This window comes from Semicossyphus pulcher, unplaced genomic scaffold (genome assembly GCF_022749685.1).
Source record: "Semicossyphus pulcher isolate SPU_LCO1_2020_fin unplaced genomic scaffold, fSemPul1.0.p SCAF_25, whole genome shotgun sequence".
In the NCBI taxonomy this organism is placed as follows: Eukaryota; Metazoa; Chordata; class Actinopteri; order Labriformes; family Labridae; genus Semicossyphus; species Semicossyphus pulcher.
Genome location: NW_027211699.1, coordinates 70,213 through 90,925, shown reverse-complemented (window position 1 = coordinate 90,925; position 20,713 = coordinate 70,213). Strand labels below are relative to the sequence as shown.

The 20,713-nt window shown below is 42.2% G+C and overlaps 2 protein-coding genes across 4 annotated transcripts; both read right to left on the bottom strand.

The window, feature by feature from the left end:
- Positions 1-6,931: 6,931 nt before the first annotated feature.
- Positions 6,932-11,394, bottom strand: dhx58 (DEXH (Asp-Glu-X-His) box polypeptide 58). Of its 2 annotated transcripts, none has more exons than XM_069676419.1 (12): positions 11,325-11,394; positions 10,849-11,039; positions 10,545-10,749; positions 10,253-10,443; positions 10,050-10,163; positions 9,781-9,913; positions 9,473-9,658; positions 9,093-9,343; positions 8,667-8,978; positions 8,389-8,579; positions 8,201-8,300; positions 6,932-8,064 (listed from the first exon to the last, which is right to left on the bottom strand). In XM_069676419.1, the coding sequence occupies exons 2-12, from the start codon at positions 11,023-11,025 to the stop codon at positions 7,879-7,881; spliced, it is 2,046 nt and encodes a 681-aa protein (XP_069532520.1). In that variant the 5' UTR covers positions 11,026-11,039; positions 11,325-11,394; the 3' UTR covers positions 6,932-7,878. The 2 variants fall into 2 exon arrangements, with proteins under 2 accessions (XP_069532520.1, XP_069532522.1); XM_069676421.1 differs by having other exon boundaries at positions 10,849-11,042; positions 11,325-11,373.
- Positions 11,395-15,168: 3,774 nt separating this feature from the next.
- Positions 15,169-20,011, bottom strand: LOC138604473 (ATP-dependent RNA helicase DHX58-like). 2 transcript variants are annotated; one of them, XM_069676417.1, is made up of 12 exons: positions 19,930-20,011; positions 19,578-19,768; positions 19,274-19,478; positions 18,982-19,172; positions 18,779-18,892; positions 18,510-18,642; positions 18,202-18,387; positions 17,822-18,072; positions 17,396-17,707; positions 17,118-17,308; positions 16,930-17,029; positions 15,169-16,796 (listed from the first exon to the last, which is right to left on the bottom strand). In XM_069676417.1, the coding sequence occupies exons 2-12, from the start codon at positions 19,752-19,754 to the stop codon at positions 16,611-16,613; spliced, it is 2,046 nt and encodes a 681-aa protein (XP_069532518.1). In that variant the 5' UTR covers positions 19,755-19,768; positions 19,930-20,011; the 3' UTR covers positions 15,169-16,610. The 2 variants fall into 2 exon arrangements, with proteins under 2 accessions (XP_069532518.1, XP_069532519.1); XM_069676418.1 differs by having other exon boundaries at positions 19,578-19,765.
- Positions 20,012-20,713: the final 702 nt, after the last annotated feature.

The following is a 20,713-nucleotide window of genomic DNA, read 5'->3' as shown; positions in this document are numbered from 1 at the left end:
GCGTTTTTCTCTTTGCGTGTGTTTTCTGGGTGTGTGTGTGTTTTTGAATTTGCATCATTTCTGTATTTGCGGGGCGTTTGCTATTAATGCACTTGGTTCGGCTTTTTGCAGCATGTTTTTTTCATTCGCAGCCCATTCCGTCTTTGCATTTGTTTGGGGCTTTTGTCTTTGAATTTGCAGCCCGTTGCAGCGCTATTGCCCTTGTCGGCCACCGTTGCTTAGAGTCTGTATGGCTCATAGAGAATATTGTCAGAAATATAATTAATGCAGTGAGGAGTTTTATATTGTGAGGAAAAAAATAATTTGTAGTGCTCGGCAGATGTTTGAAAGCTGAAACACTGAACATGAAGTCCTTCAGCTTCATGACATTGAAAACTCACTTTAAGCTCAACAGAGCCACTTATGTCATCCAAAACTCAGAGCAGCTTAACACTACATGGTAGATGTACACAGTGTTTTTAACATAACATACAGTATAACCACGCAAGGCAGCTAATGAACACTCTGGCCTTTGGAGTAACACATGCTTAGGTTGCTAGTTAGCATGGAAACACTAATGTTTGCAGTGTATGTTTGAGCAGATACATGCTCAGTTAAAAACATTACTTATGAACTTTGATCATTGAACTTTGGTTTGTAACGGACTTATAATGTAAAAGAAAGACTAACATCCTTTAACCCTCTGCTGCACTGTATTGTGACGCCTCGATTCGACATTTGGAAGTCATTTTTAGGTTTTCTATCCCTAAAGTTTAAGATGTTTCTTACTCCCTACATTTTTGGTACCACCTCAGCCGAGGCTCAAAGCCACTGCTTGGTGGGACTGACTGTAACACATACAACATCCTGTTATTAAAGCTAACAGTAATCTCTTTCTCCAGTTACAGTGAGAGATTCTGGAAATGAGCAGGACCTACAAACTTAAAATATAAGATAAACCATTCAGAGTTTCCTCCATTCTCTTCTATAGTCTCAGACAGTGGAAAGAGATCGATACCTCGCTGTGCCAGAGCCTCATAAATCTGCAGAAATCTTTTTATGCCATATGAGCCCTCTACTTATCTCGGGCTCCAGCTGGTACACAGAAACAAGCTTTTTCTGCCTCTGACTGGGCTGCTCGGGGATTGTAACAGTGTGTATCAACCGGCCCTGTGAGACAGTTGTTGTCTCTTTCTGTTTACATCATATTTCTGGGAGTCCGTCCCGTGTCCCGGCAAGCCTGGCAAGGTTACACATGATGAATGAGTTCACTTTGGTTCGGCAATATTCCTCCTGCAGGACATATGCTGCTGTTCCTCCTCTCTAATTCAACCTCCCACTCTTCTACAGTCGGAGGGAATCATAGCTCTCCTCATTCTCTAATCTCTTCTTCTCTGCCCCCTCTTTCTTCTTTTATTTGTCTTTTTCAGTCCGATGCATCATTTTCTGGATCACAGGCTGCTATATCAAATCTTCTCCTTTTTAATGTTGGTATTGGAAATAACTGACTTGCATGTTTAAGCTTTGTCTGCCTTATTCTCGTGCAGATAATTGATACCCAACATGGGGACAGCCTGTCTCAATCAGACAAATGCCTCTTGTTTGTGCAATTGTTTCAGCTAAAGATAAACACTCCTGGCCTTGCCATTTTCAATAAGGACTCTTCACGCTAACACCAATGACTGTATATATAGATGGACGACGCGTCTCCATCTGCTCTCATTGTACGAAATTGAAGCCGAAATAGCCCCGTGATAGGCACTGCCATCTTGTGATAGTGATGTCATTTGGAGCCAGCGCTGAGCAGTAGAGATCAGCTAGTGGAGCCACCGTAGCCACTTCCGTTAACTGAACTGACCCGAAAAACAGCAAAGATCCTGCACGCCGGCATGTTTGACAGCAGAACAGCTTCTTTGTGTTGGTCTGTAGCAAATGTTCAGAGATATGGAAACTTCAACGACTGTAGTGATTGTTTTAGTCTATGGCTAACACACACACACTCACACACTCTGTCTTTCTCAGGTGAACAACTTATTATACAGATTTTGCAGTAAGCACTCAACCACAATCACAGCGAGCTGCCATGATGGGATCAGTCCCACAAGTATATCTTCAGTTTATCATTTATCATAAAGTGAATCATTTTCTTTTTTAACCTTCTTTTTTTAAAGTATAAATCTTGAAGACTTTCATGTAAATAAATGTCTGTTAAGTCACTATCTATTGCCAAATGAGGTAACACAATGTTGATGAGCCTATGGCCCACTGATGAAAGCCTTTGCATTTGCAGTATATAGTATTATTACAGACTGGGTGTCTGTGGCGACATTGGCGGAAAAAGTCACAAGCGGCGCCCAGTTAGTGACGCGTTTTTCCATCAGCCAGCAGTGGTTGGTCTGCCAGAGAGGGTAGGTGGATCTAAGCGGCTGCTTTTCTGGTCTCTGCAAGTGTTGCAAGTAAACAGTAATCTACTATCTCTGAGCAAACAAAGAAAAGATTGATGACTACAGATACAACTTCAAAAATAAGTGAAAATCCAAAGAAAAAGAAACAAATTCGACACTCAGATGAAGGCAAACAGTCTAAAAAGAAAAGCGACCGTCAGCGAGGAAAATCAAGAGTTACAACCGTGACAAAGGGAGTCAACTGTGGACGTCTGGTTATCTTGGACTTATACGTCCTTAAATGCCTTTTGTGCGAACTTTGAGATTATATCTTTTAAAAACAGAACTATGGTTTATTGATAATCAAAATAGTTGTATGGAAGCAGAGCACTATCCAGGTTGCGATCATGTTTTTAATGCAGTCTCATTTTCACAAGTGAAATCTTTCATTTCTCCTGATAATAAAGTTTTCTTGTGGTTCATTCATCAGTCAGAAAAAGGCTAATTTTCTCAAGATCATTACATACAACGATGGAGAACTCAAAAAGAGTTTGGTGGAGGATTCATGATTGAAGATCAGTCTGATGTGCTGGTCGATAATAAGTACTACATCTGACATTTTCAGACACTTCAGTTGTCAATACGCCATCTATCAATTCCAGCAGGGCATTGTGATCGCTGATAAACATTAGAAGTCATGAGAGGTAAGAACCCTTTCTTTCCTCGTGATAATGGCTTCATTATGTGGTTATAATAAAGTTTGTTTTCCTGAAATTACAAAATAATTCACTTGTGACTTGAGAAAACAGCATTTATCATCTGACTTATTTCACCACTTTAGTCTTTGTCAAAGTGAAGATTCATTCAGTTAATCCTCACATCCATCACATTTACATGCAAACATGGCTGCTCTCAGTCATCCTCCAGTGATCACTGGAGGGTAGAGTAAATAAAAACTGTAGGCCGTCATTCGGGTCCACAATAATCCCGACTAGCCTAAATGACTCAAAGCCACTGAACACAGATTAATAACAGGGATTAGAGCAGCACACACTGCAGTCAATGGCAGAGACTGAGGTAGGAGGATAGAAAGGCAGATTTATTTCAGTCTAAGCTAAACCACTGCACCTACACACACATTTAAGAACACACACTCACAATAAATATCTGAATATCTGTGCTCCCTCCAAACAGCTGCCTTGTAGTCCTGTACATCCACACAGGCCAGGCGGCATCTGATAGCTACTTCGAACTACAAATAACATAAGCGATATACATGACAACATACAGTAGGACACGTGTCATCATCTCGTCACTGAGGTAACCTGATCCTCTGCTGCTTCCCTGAGAATAGAGAGCGTGAAGTGTCGACAAGCTGCCTGACAAGCAGCACAGCGAGCTCTCAGACAGCACAAGCAGCTGGCAGACATGTCGACCCGTCCCAGAGGAAAAGCCTGTCCTGGTGACCGGCTCGCTGCTATGCTCCACATATTTGTGTTCGTCATTGTCACTGTCTGGGTCCTGTGTGAGCGGGTCCTGGAGAGTGTGTGACAAGGCTGACACCGACCTAACAGGTGTGACTTCTGTCCGCAACCAGGAAGTTGACCTATAATGAACTGTGTACCTCCATTAATGCTGTATTCATATTATTCACACAGTACAGCCTTTTCTCTCTTATCACCATGCAGTTCATGTTACTCCTATGGTTAGATTTATGACCAGAAACCTGCAGACTAATAACATTCACATCAGACTCAGCTGTTCTTTCTATTTACTGCTTGAAGCCTTAGCCTGCTAACAGGTTACACTAAGATGGAAACATTATAAACATTAAACCTGCTCAACACCAGCATGTTAGCACACTCATTGCCAAAATAACAGCTCTCAGACTCTAGCATTTAGCTGAAAGCTCAGACTATGACTGCTATGTTGTAGACTGACTTCTCTCTCATTTCAGTGTGTTTGTTGTAAAATACTGGATATATTCACCAATTGTAACATCTTAAGATCTAAACCGCCTGAGGGGTATAAGATATCCATGCTCAGCTGGACAGATTTGCTCAGGGACCTGCATTTACAGATGATTAAACAAATTATGAATGGCTGTATGTCAAAAAGTTAAGGGTGCCACGTGTATGCTCCGTTGACTTGATGGTGCATTTATTAAGAGAAAATGATTTACATGTAATAAAATATTCTTTAAATTGTATATTTAAATATATAATATGTGTTTCTGTTGAGTGTAGACTAACTAAACTACACAAAAATGCCAAAAAAAAAGTATGTCTGATGTAGACCCAAATTCAGTTTTTGTTATAATATAACAAAAACAGATATATACTGTATTTACATGCAATAAAACACATCTTTCTATTGAAATGTTTATAATACCATGAAGATAATTTTTCCATCACTTTAATATATAATATAGGCTATTGGGAGTTTTTTTTTTAATTCTGTGCTGGCCGTACAGTGCCGCAGTTTGAGACATGACATAGAGCCAATCATATTGTGCTACGTCATCTGTGAACCCCATCGACCCCCGAACAAAAACTTTATTTAACGTTCCTTACAGCAACAAAAAATGTAAACAATCCAGTACACTCAATGAGTATCAGGGCGGGTGAGCGCACACAATTTTACAGAAGAACGTCGCCACGTTTAATATACAAAAAACCCCAAAAAACTTCAGTTAACCGCCGAGAGCTTGAACCGTAATTAAAACACCTGTGACAGTCGATGAGAGACCACCTGCGCCACACTGATTCAACCCAACGCCACGAGTGAAAAACACGGTGAGTGAAAGTTTGGACACACTTTCCCATTCACTTGTATGAGAAAATGTGTCCAAACTGTTGACTGGTAGTGTATGTTTAAGGAACATTAATTTATTATTGAGCAGTTGAACGTTACATGTCCACCTAGAGTTACAGCTTTAGAAGTTAAAATTGCGGAAGAAACAAAATTGGAAACTCACCAATATGCTGAGCTCCAAGAGAAGCCAAATGCGCCGCATTTTCAGCTTAATCTCGTTTACAAGTTCGTTTAATGCTGGGAAGTCGAAATAACTACAAAATATAATAAAGAAAAACATTTTTTGGACTGTGTAAATTCAGCACACTGAAGATTGATGCTGTATTAGCCTTCCTTGCAAAGTTAAACACTTCCAGGTCGCGGGGTTACCTAGCCTCTATTACAAGTAGCTAATTAGGCTAATGACCTTTCAATCACACATTAAAGCACCCAGGCCAGACTCTTTTTGAGCTTTCCTGTGTGTGTGTGTGTGTGTGTGTGTGTGTGTGTGTGTACATATATATATATATTTATTTATTTATTTATTATAAATTTGTTTCACATAATAAATGAAATATAATTTGAGTAATGCCATGTTACATCTCAGCAAATTGGTTATGTAATATATAACTGAAATGTCAAACATTGTGTCTATAAATGAATAAGATCCCAAATAAAATGACATCAGAATCTAAGTTGTAACGTACAGTATATATATACTGTATGCAGTCGACAAACGTGCAAGTTCTTAATACCAATACACGATATACTATAAATGTGCGGATCACTTTCTACATTTACACGAACAAACCTACATACTCGCGCGCGCGCGCACACACACACACACACACACACACACACACACACACACACACACACACACACACACTCATAACACACATCACACTGTGTTATCCTTCGTGCAACTACTCGAAGCAGTTTTAATTTCAGAAGAGAGCTAATTGCAATTAAGATGCATGGGGTGTTGAGCTGGGAAGTAAAAGGAAGTAATCAGTGTTGATTATAGAGCCTGAGCCTGATCCCAGTAAATCATACACTGTACGGCTCCTGTCCGCCTGCCTGAGTGTGAGTCAGGCATGACACCGGAACAGAGCCTGTTTTTAGTGTGATTATGTCCATGGCTGCACCACTGGCTCCAGCTCTCTGCCAGATCCGAAAGGATTACGGCACATGTGACACAGTGAGGCAGACCTCATCATGTTCTGCCCAGAGAATCACAGAGAGATGTGTTATGGTTAAAACGTGAGTATATCCCATACAGCTGCCAGCATGAAATTAAAGGCTTCCTCGCCAGTTGCTTTGGATTCATAATCTGGGTTTGTTTTAGAAGCTGCTCATTATAGCTAAAGCTGTGCTGCTGTATACCCAGTATAATTCATGTAAGCAAACACCGCAGCTAAATTAAACTAAGTTTTTTTTCTGTGATTAGCCGTCTAAATCTGTCTGTTGGGGATTGCTAAAATCAAGCTGTAAGGGCTCCATGAAACAGTAAAGCTATTATGCAATAAAATGTATCTTTGAAGCCGGGGTGTGAAATGATTATTTGCAAGTCTAATAAATCTGTTCTTCTATAAAATCCGCTTGGATGGTGTTTGATGATCCAAGCTGAAATGCATGACCCTGTATTGATCCAGTCATGCAGAAGAAGCATAGTGAGCTGTGCAGTCAAAACATTTCATAACACTCAGTACACATTTTAAATACTACAAAGAGAAGCTCTTGCAAACACTTTTTTTTCATGTTTTTTATTTGATACAATTATCTTGCCTGAACACAACTAGAGAAATAATCACATAAAAACAAACTCATATTCTTTATCAGACCTAATGCATTAAGACACTTTGTTCTCTGTCCTGTCAACTGGGTACATTTTTCTCTTCCAGATGCCACATACTCACATCTGGAGGCTGTAACCAACCCACCACGAACAAGCTACAAATGAGCTGCTCTAATGAGGCAGTCTGGGGACAGGGTGCCTTGTTGAAGGGTACATCAGCAAAGTTTGGTGAGTGTGAAATCTCCCTTAACCTTATATATTATTATTTATTAGAGGAAGACAAATTGTGTCTGACTTGATTTGCTATCCAACACTGACACCTAGTGGTCAATCAAGGCACACAAAAGAAAGGGAAGGCACATTGACAGGGAAGCTTCTTTAAATTTCTTCTCCAGTTAGTCCGCCCCATGATTAGTTTATATAAAAAAGTTTAAAGAAATAAATAAAATGTTTCCAAATAGAAAATAAACCCAATGTCTGCATACTACAGACAAACAGTCTATACTGCTGCATCCATTGTTCAAATAATAGTTGGCGATTAAAAACATCAAAAAACATCTAAAATACAGCTCATGAGGAATCATCTTGGTGATGGTTAGGGTTCATGTTACAGCAGAGTTCATTGTGTGCTTTCTTTCTGTACTGACTTCAGATGAAGCAGAAGAAATGTAAGCAAAAACATGCAAAGGAAGTTAGGACCTTGGGTATAAACAAAGCTGTCATGCTAATTTCAAGCATGATGAGTTTTAGCATGCTCCTGCCTCCCTGGCCTTGCAGCACAAATGAATGTTAGCATGTAAGCTAGCAAGGAATCATACTTTAGCATCTTAAACAGGACAATGTTGGATTCTTTCAACTGGATGAAAAAAAAGACATGAAGATGAGATAAATAAAACCCCCAGAGAGCTATGAGATGTTTGTATTTCAATCAAAGATGTCAGGGAAGTTGTCTTGGCAGTATTCTTTGAGGCTGAATTCCTCAACTGTGAAAGTGACATCCTTCCACTTCTTCTTGGTTGTACGGCCATTAGGCGTCTCCATGGCAAAGTTCTTAATGGCTATGTTGGGCAGCACAGCAATCTTCTTGTACTTCATCTCAAATCCCCAGTTCTGTGAAATTAAATTGAAATTATAAACTTACAGCCCAACACAAGCATCAGCAACAGCTCTGTTTATGAGCTGCCTGAAGCAGGATAGAGCCTGTGTCTTACTTTTAAAGGAATATTTGTCAGATGGCCCACTGTACCTTGTTGCAGCTCCCATTATTGCAGCTGACTGTACGACCGGGCTCCCAGTCCTCAAAAGTCCTGTCTATCATCACTTGCCCACCAACTTTGTAGTGTTTCCTGAGGGCGAGGATGAGCCATGATTAGCAAAACACAGTTTATAAAGACTTTTGCATGAAAATTCTATACCGCAAAGAGTTAAGCTCACTTAAATTCAGGACTGATGATGACATAGTGTGCATTGTCCACAAGTTTGACGTCACTGCCAGAAGCCACAGTCTTCAAACAGTTACGACACAAAAGCTGGACACTAGCAGCAGTGTGGAGACTCCTCTTTTCCAGTTCTTTGCTCTCTTGAGCTTTTCTCGAATCAACCGCTTGTTTTTGTAGCTTAGTTATCTGGAGACAAAGAAGAATAAAAGGTGATGGCAGAAACTGTGGCCGTGAGAGTAAGGGCTGAAGGTTGAAAGAGTTCCACACTCTCACCTTTCTGCGAAACTCTTGGAGGCTCATCTGTTGGACCTTTGCGATCGCTTTCCCAGTCAGCTCTTCCAGATATTCATTGGTTTTCTCCCGGCGCACTTCCCGCCCCCCTTCCTCTGCGACCACTGAATACTGGCTGTGTCTGGCTCGGGCACGCCCGCTGGCCTGCTGCTGGGCAATCTCATTTGTAAGCAGTCCATAGCGGACCACCAGGTTGCACTCAGGGATGTCGAGGCCTTCTTCAGCCACACTGGTGGAGATCAGGAGGTTGAGTTTACCCTCTCGGAAATTGCGGATTGTGTCCCCCTGCTCATTCTGCAAGAATGCACATAAAAGCATGAAAGGACAGAGTCATACAAACAGAAACACACGTTGTTACTGAATCTGAATGTTTTGTATCTAATATGTAAGGAATATATATCTACACACCAGTGTCATGTGACTGATGCCATTGCCGGCGCCAGTGAGGATGGCCGCCTTGATACCGGCTTCCTGTAAGGCCTTATTGGTGAGGACCCAGTCGTTTAGGCAGCGGGTGCTCTGTCTGGTCTTACTGAAGATGATTCCTCTTGATTCCACATTTGGACCAAAGTGATTTTGCAGGACGCTCTCCAGTTTGAACATCTTTGGGTTCTCATATTGAGAATCACTTGCCAGTCTCCGTAGCTCCACCTGATTCTCTGTGAGAAGTGACAGCAACATTTATTATCACTTGCATAGTGTGTTAAAGTTAAAGCATTGTCTAAAAATGAATACAAATATTGCATCCAAACATACAAATAAAACAAACTTGTATCTCCAGTTCCTACCTTGGAAAAGTCCTACCAGGAAAATGTCTGTTCCGTCAAATGTTGATTCGATCTTGGGGATGTAGAACTCCTTCAGGGAGCGATAAGCATCCAGCATCCGCAGGGTGTCATTGATGAGCAGGGCGTCATTGTACTGTCTGAGGTGGAGTGCACATTGTGCTAGCAGTCTGTTGTGCTCTTTTACCCCTTATGCAAATATACACAAATAATGTGAGTGCATCAACACATGTTCGCTTTGCCCCCGTAAGAGAGTATGCTTAAAACGGTAGCATGTTATTACAGGACCAGAAAAACAACTGTGTTCTAACCTTGCTGCTCCAGCAACACCACGTCTAACTCATACTCTTGTGTGCCACACTCTCGCAGGCTGGAGTCTGGAGGGACGTGCATGTACTCATGGATTAGGTGCATCATCCTCTTCAGATGATCCCCAAATGGATCCTAAAAGAAAAAATGTTCTCTGGTTAGGTGGTGAAGTAATTATTGGGGTGTTTTAATTACGGTCTACCGCATCATCTGTTTGTCTACAAAAAGTGGTTTTAATGTTTTAAAAGAGGAAAGAAAGAAATTTGCTGACCAGACGCCTTTTCTCCACAATGTCAAACGTCTTCCTGGGCCTTGGTACTTTCTTCTTTAGCTCAGGCATGAAGTGTTTAGTTGAGACTATTGCAGAGTCAAGGTTTGCACAAATCTGAGAGGCAGAGACAAATGATGATGAAGAAGAGATAAAGACATCAGGCAGACCAGCTCATATAGTGACAAATCATGCGAAACCCTGACCTGCAGAACATGCTCCATGGCATTTTCCAGGATGGTTTCGCCCCCTGCCCCCGGTGATGCAGTAAGACCGAGGATCTGTGGCAACGGTCGTTCTCCATTTAACTTTTTCTCCACGTAGCAACTCATTATTTTGTTGTAGACTGACTCCTTGTTGGTGTGGTGACACTCATCAATTATTAGTAGAGTGATATCTGTGAAGAACCATGAATGCATCAAAGCTTAATCTATACTTAAAGGCAATAAGAAACCCCATCATAATCAATCAAGCATGTTTAAGCTCACTTTCACTGACCTGAGAGCTCGACATGTTTGGTTTCTTCCATGTTTATCATAGCATTGTATAAAATCTGGGCTGTGCAGATGACCACATCATATTTCTGCACCACTTTCCCGAAGAAGTCCTTATCCTCACTCTCTCCGCTGACTGGCTTCAGGGTGTAGTCACTGCCCAGGTGAGGCTTGAACTCTTTGTTATAATGTTGGTCTACCAGGTGAACCTACAGTGTTAAAATCCAAAACACATTGTGTTGTTTATTTCATAAATATGTAATGATTGTGGACTCGGCCTGCCCGTCTGTTGTGTGCATCGTGTGTACCTTGTTTACCAGGACCATCACTTTAGCCTTCGGCGTGGTCTCCAGGTGTCTCTTGGCCACATACACAGCAGCACGAGTCTTTCCACCTCCCGTCGGCAGCCAGATGATTATGTTCTCCCTCTGAAGAGCCCTTTCAACTACTTCCTCCTGGTACGCATACAGTACAACATCCGCCATCCTGTGCTTTCCTACTGCTTGACAACACAACACGATAAAACAGAATTGACATAATTTACAAAACTTCAACGTACAACACCAAAAGGTCTGGCTAGGTATTATATAAATATATAAAATAAAAATATTCACATCATTTACAAAAGAAATAAACACTGGATCACATTATAAACATTATCTACTATAAAAACTTTAACCTACAACACCAAAAGGTCTGGATAGGTTCAGGTAAAGTGGCCAACAGCAGAGTAAGTAATCTGGGAGACCTGCATGCTGAATCACTGTATATTAAAGAATCTCACCAGTCAGCTGTGTATGTTGCAGTTTCTCCTCTTCCAATGCCTCCACATAGTGAAGGTGGAGGGGTTTTAAATTCTGTTCAGATCAGCTGTGTGTCGCAGAGACCCGGAAACGAAAGCTATCTGAAGTCAGAAAAGTGGCCCAGCTGAGGGAGGCTCATGAGCAACAGCCGATAGTGTTCATTATGCAATGACCACCGTTTACAGTATTTCATAATGAACTCTGTCTTGTGCTGTTGATTGTGTGTGTGTGTGTGTGTGTGTGTAAAACGCTGTAAACCAAATCTACCCACGGGTACAAATGAAGTAACCCAACCCTACCTACATGTTATTGGGCTTGAAATGGGACAAGCTACTGCTAACTGTAGGCAGTGTACCCTAACTGGGCCCTGCCTGTTGACTTTTTGCTACATCACAAAAACGAAACCTACGCCCTGCTGCTACACACTGGGAAAAAAAAGGTACAAGAGAAGTGATTCTTGGCAATAATCAGAACATACTACAAACATTTCATTTTACAGCTACATCACAAAAACGAAACCTATGCCCTGCTGCTACACATAAGTATTGCTTTAAAATATCTTGCATATAGAATTTAAACTCTGAAATTTAGATACGTGCCTGTCTTGACTTTGTGCCGAGGATGCGGATACAGCTCTCATTTTGGTTATAGAGAGACCGGATGGCTCGTAGCTACGGCCCAGGTCCTATACTCCCGCAGTACCCCCCACAGGACCTCCAGAGGGGACACGATCGTAGGCCTTCTCCAAGTCCACAAAACACATTGGATGGATGGACTGGATGGGCAAACTCCCATGCACCCCCAAGTAGCCCTGAGTAAATAGTTGATCCGCTGTTCCACAGCCAGGTCAGAATCTGCAGTGTTCTTCCTGTATCTGAGGTTCAACCATCGGCTGGAGCCTCCTTTCCAGCACCCTGGAATAAACTTTACCTGACAAGCTGAGAAGTGTTATACCCCGATAATTGGGACACACCCTCTGGTCCCCCTTTTTAAAAATGGGAACCACCACGGTCTGCCATTCCACAGGTATTGTCCCAGACCTCCACACATCATTGAAGAGGCGTGTCAGCCAAGACAATGTCCAGAGCCTTTAGTATCTCAGGATGCTATCTCATCTACACCAGACACCTTGCCACTGAGGAGCTTCTTGACTACCTCAGCGACCTCTGCCCCAAAGGCTTAACGCAGAACTTGGAACTCTGCCTCCAGAGGACTTGTTGGTTGGGTTCAGGAGTTCTTCAAAGTGTTCCTTCCACCGTCCGACGATATCCCAAGTCCGGGTCAGCAGTTTCCCACCCCTGCTGAAAACATCTTGAGCCGATCCCTGCTTCCCCATCCATCGTCTAAGAGTTTGCCAGAACTTCCTTGAGGCCAACCATAAAGTAATTCTCAGACACATTCCCAGTGCGTGTTGGCATCCGCCAGGGTTGTCACAGATTCTGTTCAGTTCCTGTTGGCTTCATCAAACTGGGACCTCCAGCAGGCATCGAGGCGATTTGCCGCCGAGTGTGAAGCGGTTGGGTGAGAGTCAGCACCTCCAAGTCTGAGGCCATGGTTCTCTGCCGGAAAACGATGGATTGCCCCCTCCGGGTGGGGAGTGAGTCTCTGCCTCAAGCGGAAGAGTTTAAGTATCTCGGGGTCTTGTTCACGAGTACGGGAAAAATGGATCGTGAGATTTACAGGCATATCAGTGCAGTATCAGCAGTAATGCGGGCATTGTATTGGACCGTCGTGGTGAAGAGGGAGCTGAGCCTGAAGGCAACGCTTTTGATTTACCAGTCGATCTATGTTCCACCGGAGGGTGTCTGGGCTCTGCCTTAGAGATAGGGTAAGGAGCTCGGACATCCGGAGGGAGCTCAGAGGAGAGCCGCTACTCCTCCGTATTAAAAGGAGCCGATTGAGGTGGTTTGGGCATCTGATTAGGATGCCTCCTGGGCGCCACCCTTTGGAGGTTTTCCGGGCACGTCCAACTGGGAGGAGACCCCAGGGCAGACCAAGAGCTTGCTGGAAGGATTATATATCCCACCTGGCCCGGGAACGCCTCGGAATCCCCCAGGAAGGACTGGAAAACATTGCTGGGCAGACAGCAGACGCCTGGGTCACCTTGCTTAGCCTGCTGCCATCGCAACCCGGCCCCAGATAAGTGGAATACAACGGACGTATTGAAGGATGGATTTAGATATGTTTCTCTTATTTAAAAATTTGTGTCTACATTTGCAAGCCTAATCAATAAAGACAGCTTGGACAGAGACACTTGGGCATGAAACAAATTCAACAAACAACTTTTATGTACTATAATAACCCACAAGAAATAAGTGGTCCTTATTATCTACTATCCGTTGTTTTCGTTTTTGTGTAATCTATGATTTATTGGATGATTCCCTGGTCTGGAAAGAGGATACTTTTTGTTTTGTTTTCTACATCAGTTTCACTTTCTAACAAACAAAACTACTCGAATGAAGACCTGGGGTCTGTCTCAGATAGGAGGTTCAACAAACCCTTAGTCTAATCCCGGACTGTGGTTTGATTTACCCTAAGCTGAAAGTCGCTGGCTTTTTGGTTTAGGAACAGCTGATTTGAGTTAGTTCAATCAACCCTGAGTAGGTTCAGCCGGAGCCAAGTGCACGTATGCTGACTATATAAAGCCAGCATTAATGGAGCCCGATGCCACTATTCACCATGGCAACGGTACACAAAAAAAGGTCCTCCTACGTCACACCAGTGGAACTTAAAATCCTCATGCGGACGTACAGCGAATACGAGCATGTTTTTAGACAAAGTAACACGGCTGCAACTGCAATAAGCGTCGTAGGAAGAAATTGCTGCTTGATTGAACTCGTAAGTTTGAACTGGTGCATTTATTTAATATTTAATCACGACTGGAATGGGATGGAAGCTAAAATTGATATTAATTTAGGTGCAATCCAGCGGGAGAAAACACAGATTGAAGCAGCTAAAAATAAAATACAAGCACATCATTCAAAGGTAAGGCTTAGGCAAAATAGGCTCATGGCTGAACCTCACTTCAATCATATTTTAAATATTAAACAAGAAAATATCATTCAGTGGCTGTTTTAATGTGCATTAGCTTTATCCCTAACATAATGCTGATTTCACATACATTGTCCTCTCACCTAAATCCTGTTTAGTTGATTAAACTGAATTGTGTTAGTTTTTATATATATTGTTCCAATAGGCTAATTAACCGCTGCTTTTGTATTTGTAGGAAATGAAGAGGACCAAATAAATGACTCATTTGTCTTATTTGAGTGCTTTCGGCAGTGGGGGTGGAAAATCTCCAAATGATGACTTTGACATAGATATATAGATATTTTATTATAATTAATAAAAGACTTTTGCAAAGGGGTCAGAGCACCACAGAGACGCAACGTTTTGTTTTTTTTATATGGCAACTGCTCAAACACGCGTGACACGGGCTGAATGAGTGAGGAGTCGAATGAGGATTTTATAGCCTAGAGGGAGGAGACAGAGCGAATCTCTGAGTTTCCTGAAGAAAACCTGCTCCCGACCAGGTTAGGTTCACAGATACAGTTACCCTAGTAACCAACCCAGAGTTGAAGTTACCTCTCTTTCTTAAACGGCAAGCCCGAGGTTTCCCCCATTTCAGGGCTTACAAACCCGGGGTTTTCACTAAACCGGCTTTCTGAAACGGTACCCTGCATGTCAGCCTGAAGCCTAAACTTGTTTGTCGTTTTTATGAGTAATCTTTTGCCTGTATCAGTCATGAAAATATGTCACAAGTTTAAAATAGTTTTGCAAGTCTTATTTTGATTTAGAAACCACCTGCACATTTAAGACTTGTTTATAAAAAAATAACCTTTATTGTCATGAATAGTATTACAGTTACAGTAAATGGCATGTATAACTAGAGACAGTAGCCATCCTCCAACAGGTGAAAAGTTCACCCAGACTGACCTTTAAGAAAATCTGAAATGCAGCACAAGTAGATTGAGGGACAAGAATGCAAGTGACAACCCTGAATAATGCAACACTGACATCACTTCATTAATCCAAAGCTAGTCATGATTCATGTACAAAATGGACACACGCTCGCACACAAACACATATACATAAGTAATAAGTCAATTGGACATTCAAATAGCAGGCTCAACCAGCATGGGACAGTTACTTCCCATAAGAGAAGTGGATGCGTCTCAGGAAGCACTGCATTTGACACTGACCGCTGAACAACGATGTCCATCACAATGTTTGTAACACTGTCAAAAAAAACTGCAACAACTGTGGCTAAAAGTTTCAGGAAAGTTTCAGTAAACTGCCTGCCATGCATGAACTTCAACTTGTGTTGGGTTGTTTAAACCAAAGTTATCAGAATCACTAAGAGGACTCTGGCTGTGTTTGAAACGCTATACTATACTAGCAGTACGTACTGATTTGGCCAAAATGTAGTATGTAGTATGCAAATATAAAGAATACAAAGAAATATGTAAAATGATTTCAAATAGAAATGTTTATTAAAATGTTTATAGATAAAAAAGTATCTTACATTATACCACAGACAAACAGTGTATACTGCTGCATTCGTTGTTCAAATAAAGTTGCCAATTGAAAACATTAACATTTATCTAAAACACAGCTCATGAGGAATCATCTTTGTGAAGACATGTCAAGTGTTTGTGATGGTTAAGGTTTGTGTAATTGCTATTTACAAATTCTACATAGAAATGTAGAATCTGTAGGCAGGGACGTGGATTTTAGGGATGGCATTTGTTGTGGTTTCCGTTTGTAGTATGCTCGTAGTCCGAGTAATATTGACCAATCATATATCAGCAAGCTGTGGCTTATGCAGGAAAAACGGTCTGTGTGGAGAGCAAAAGCAGGCGGAACGTGATGCGAAGTAATGATGATGAATCCCGGCTCCCATCAGCGGCTATCTGATGATGATTTACCTTCTTATTAATCCCTTTAAACAGACATCTGCATGCTAACATCTAACAATCCGTTCTAGATCTAAAATTCAAGTTGCGATCAATTCCCTGACGGTGTCATGAAAGCCGTTCAGCAGTCAGATTTCCTGACTTCCTCGAAAGCATCAGAAATGATCGCTCCGACCTCTGCGCAAATGAATGCTAGCATGTAAGCTAGCATTCATTTGTGCATGTAAGCCAGCAAGAAATCATACATTAGCATCTTAAACAGGACAATGTTGGATTCTTTCAACTGGATGAAAAAAAAGACATGAAAATGGGATAAATAAAACCCCCAGAGAGCTATGAGATGTTTATGTTTCAATCAAAGATGTCAGGGAAGTTGTCTTGGCAGTATTCTTTGAAGCTGAATTTCTCAACTGTGAAAGTGACATCCTTCCACTGCTTTTTGGTTGTACGGCCGTCAGGCGTCTCCAGGGCGAAGTTGTTAATGGCCATGTTGGGCAGCACAGCAATCTTCTTGTAATTCATCTGAAATCCCCATTTCTGTGAAATTAATGAAAATAAGACCCACAGCCCAACACAAGCATCAGCAACAGCTTTATTTATGAGCTGCCTGAAGCAGGATAGAGCCTGTGTCTTACTTTTAAAGGAATATTTGTCAGATGGCCCACTGTACCTTGTTGCAGCTCCCATTATTGCATCTGACTTTACACCCAGGCTCCCAGTTCTCAAAAGTCCTGTCCATCATCTTTTGCTCGCCAACTTTGTAGTGTCTCCTGAGGGCGAGGATGAGCCATGATTAGCAAAACACAGTTCATAAAGATTTTTGCATGAAAATTCTATACCACATAGAGTTAAGCTCACTTAAATTCAGGATTGATGTTGACATAGTGTTCATTGTCAACAAGTCTGACGTCACTGCCAGAAGCCACAGTCTTCAAACAGTTACGACACAAAAGCTGGACACTAGCAGCAGTGTGGAGACTCCTCTTTTCCAGTTCTTTGCTCTCTTGAGCTTTTCTCAAATCACCCGCCTGCTTTTGTAGCTTAGTTATCTGGAGACAAAGAAGAATAAAAGGTGATGGCAGAAACTGTGGCAGTGAGAGTAAGGGCTGAAGGTTGAAAGAGTTCCACACTCTCACCTTTCTGCGAAACTCTTGGAGGCTCATCTGTTGGACCTTTGCGATCGCTTTCCCAGTCAGCTCTTCCAGATATTCATTGGTTTTCTCCCGGCGCACTTCCCGCCCCCCTTCCTCTGCGACCACTGAATACTGGCTGTGTCTGGCTCGGGCACGCCCGCTGGCCTGCTGCTGGGCAATCTCATTTGTAAGCAGTCCATAGCGGACCACCAGGTTGCACTCAGGGATGTCGAGGCCTTCTTCAGCCACACTGGTGGAGATCAGGAGGTTGAGTTTACCCTCGCGGAAATTGCGGATTGTGTCCCCCTGCTCATTCTGCAAGAATGCACATAAAAGCATGAAAGGACAGAGTCATACAAACAGAAACACACGTTGTTACTGAATCTGAATGTTTTGTATCTAATATGTAAGGAATATATATCTACACACCAGTGTCATGTGACTGTCGCCATTGCCGGCGCCAGTGAGGATGGCCGCCTTAATACCGGCTTCCTGTAAGGCCTTATTGGTGAGGACCCAGTCGTTTAGGCAGCGGGTGCTCTGTCTGGTCTTACTGAAGATGATTCCTCTTGATTCCACATTTGGACCAAAGTGATTTTGCAGGACGCTCTCCAGTTTGAACATCTTTGGGTTCTCATATCGAGAATCACTTGCCAGTCTCCGTAGCTCCACCTGATTCTCTGTGAGAAGTGACAGCAACATTTATTATCACTTGCATAGTGTGTTAAAGTTAAAGCATTGTCTAAACATGAATACAAATATTGCATCCAAACATACAAATAAAACTAACTTGTATCTCCAGTTCCTACCTTGGAAAAGTCCTACCAGGAAAATGTCTGTTCCGTCAAATGTTGATTCGATCTTGGGGATGTAGAACTCCTCCAGGGAGCGATAAGCATCCAGCATCCGCAGGGTGTCATTGATGAGCAGGGCGTCATTGTACTGTCTGAGGTGGAGTGCACATTGTGCTAGCAGTCTGTTGTGCTCTTTTACCCCTTATGCAAATATACACAAATAATGTGAGTGCATCAACACATGTTCTCTTTGCCCCCGTAAGAGAGTATGCTTAAAACGGTAGCATGTTATTACAGGACCAGAAAAACAACTGTGTTCTAACCTCGCTTCTCCAGCAACACCACGTCTAACTCGTACTCTTGTGTGCCACACTCTCGCAGGCTGGAGTCTGGAGGGACGTGCATGTACTCATGGATTTTGTGCATCATCCTCTTCAGATGATCCCCAAATGGATCCTAAAAGAAAAAATGTTCTCTGGTTAGGTGGTGAAGTAATTATTGGGGTGTTTTAATTACGGTCTACCGCATCATCTGTTTGTCTGCAAAAAGTGGTTTTAATGTTTTAAAAGAGGAAAGAAAGAAATTTGCTGACCAGACGCCTTTTCTCCACAATGTCAAACGTCTTCGTGGGCCTTGGTACTTTCTTCTTTAGCTCAGGCATGAAGTGTTTAGTTGAGACTATTGCAGAGTCAAGGTTTGCACAAATCTGAGAGGCAGAGACAAATGATGATGAAGAAGAGATAAAGACATCAGGCAGACCAGCTCATATAGTGACAAATCATGTGAAACCCTGACCTGCAGAACATGCTCCACGGCATTTTCCAGGATGGTCTCGCCCCCTGCCCCCGGTGATGCAGTAAGACCGAGGATCTGTGGCAACGGTTGTTCTCCATTTAACTTTTTCTCCACGTAGCAACTCATTATTTTGTTGTAGACTGACTCCTTGTTGGTGTGGTGACACTCATCAATTATTAGTAGAGTGATATCTGTGAAGAACCATGAATGCATCAAAGCTTAATCTATATTTAAAGGCAATAAGAAACACCATCATAATCAATCAAGCATGTTTAAGCTCACTTTCACTGACCTGAGAGCTCGACATGTTTGGTTTCTTCCATGTTTATCATAGCATTGTATAAAATCTGGGCTGTGCAGATGACCACATCATATTTCTTCACCACCTCTCCGAAGAAGTCCTTATCCTCACTCTCTCCGCTGACTGGCTTCAGGGTGTAGTCACTGCCCAGGTGAGGCTTGAACTCGTTGTTATAATGTTGGTCTACCAGGTGAACCTACAGTGTTAAAATCCAAAACACATTGTGTTGTTTATTTTATAACTATGCAATGATTGTGGACTCGGCCTGCCCGTCTGTTGTGTGCATCGTGTGTACCTTGTTTACCAGGACCATCACTTTAGCCTTCGGCGTGGTCTCCAGGTGTCTCTTGGCCACATACACAGCAGCACGAGTCTTTCCACCTCCCGTCGGCAGCCAGATGATTATGTTCTCCCTCTGAAGAGCCCTTTCAACTACTTCCTCCTGGTACGCATACAGTCCAAAATCTGCCATCTTGTGCTTTCCTACTGTTTGACAACACAACACGATAAAACAGAATTGACATAATTTACAAAACTTCAACGTACAACACCAAAAGGTCTGGCTAGGTTCAGGTAAAGTGGCCAACAGCAGAGTAAGTAATCTGGGAGACCTGCATGCTGAATCACTGTATATTAAAGAATCTCACCAGTCAGCTGTGTGTGTTGCAGTTTCTCCTCGTCCAGTGCCTCCACATAGTAAAGTTGGAGTATTAAATTCTGTTCAGATCAGCTGTGTGTCGCAGAGACCCGGAAACGAAAGCTATCTGAAGTCAGAAAAGTGGCCCAGCTGAGGGAGGCTCATGAGCAACAACCGATAGTGTTCATTATGCAATGACCGAGCGCTTACAGTCATTGCATAATGAACTGTGTGTGTGTGTGTGAGTGTGAGTGTGAAAGAAGGCCGACTCACTCACTGTAAACAAAATCTACCTACAGGTATAGATAAAGTAACCCAACCCTACCTACATGTTATCGGGCTTGAAACGGCACAAGCCACTGCTAACTGTAGGCAGTGTACCCTAACAGGGCCCTGCCTGTTGCCTTTTCGCTTCATCACAATAAAATGAAACCTACGCCCTGCTGCTACACACTGGGGAAAAAAAAGGTACAAGAGAAGTGATTCTTGGTAATAATCAGATCATACTACAAACGTTACATTTTACAGATATGTCCTAAAAGATACTTGTCTTCACCATATTAAGTAATGCTTTAAAATGTGTTCCATAAATTTAGTAAATTTAAAGTGAAATTTTTATACTTAAAAATAAAGACAGCTTGGACACTCGGGCATTAAACAACTTTTATGTACTATAATAACATGCAAAAAAGAAGAAGCTGTCCTCATTATGTTGTACGTGTGTAATCATTTATTGGATGTTTCTCTGTCCTGGAAAAAGGATACTTTTAGTTTTGTTTTCCACATCTGTTTCA

Excerpts from the sequence above, each read along its gene's own strand:
- LOC138604473 (XM_069676417.1), bottom strand. The coding sequence starts at position 19,754 with ATGGCAGATTTTGGACTGTATGCGTACCAGGAGGAAGTAGTTGAAAGG. Across the intron at positions 18,893-18,981 it reads CCGTGGAGCATGTTCTGCAG|ATTTGTGCAAACCTTGACTC; the intron begins GTCAGGGTTTCA and ends TCTGCCTCTCAG. Across the intron at positions 18,073-18,201 it reads CCTGGTAGGACTTTTCCAAG|AGAATCAGGTGGAGCTACGG; the intron begins GTAGGAACTGGA and ends CACTTCTCACAG.
- dhx58 (XM_069676419.1), bottom strand. The coding sequence starts at position 11,025 with ATGGCGGATGTTGTACTGTATGCGTACCAGGAGGAAGTAGTTGAAAGG. Across the intron at positions 10,444-10,544 it reads CAAACATGTCGAGCTCTCAG|ATATCACTCTACTAATAATT; the intron begins GTCAGTGAAAGT and ends GGTTCTTCACAG. Across the intron at positions 8,065-8,200 it reads ATAATGGGAGCTGCAACAAG|AACTGGGGATTTGAGATGAA; the intron begins GTACAGTGGGCC and ends TTAATTTCACAG.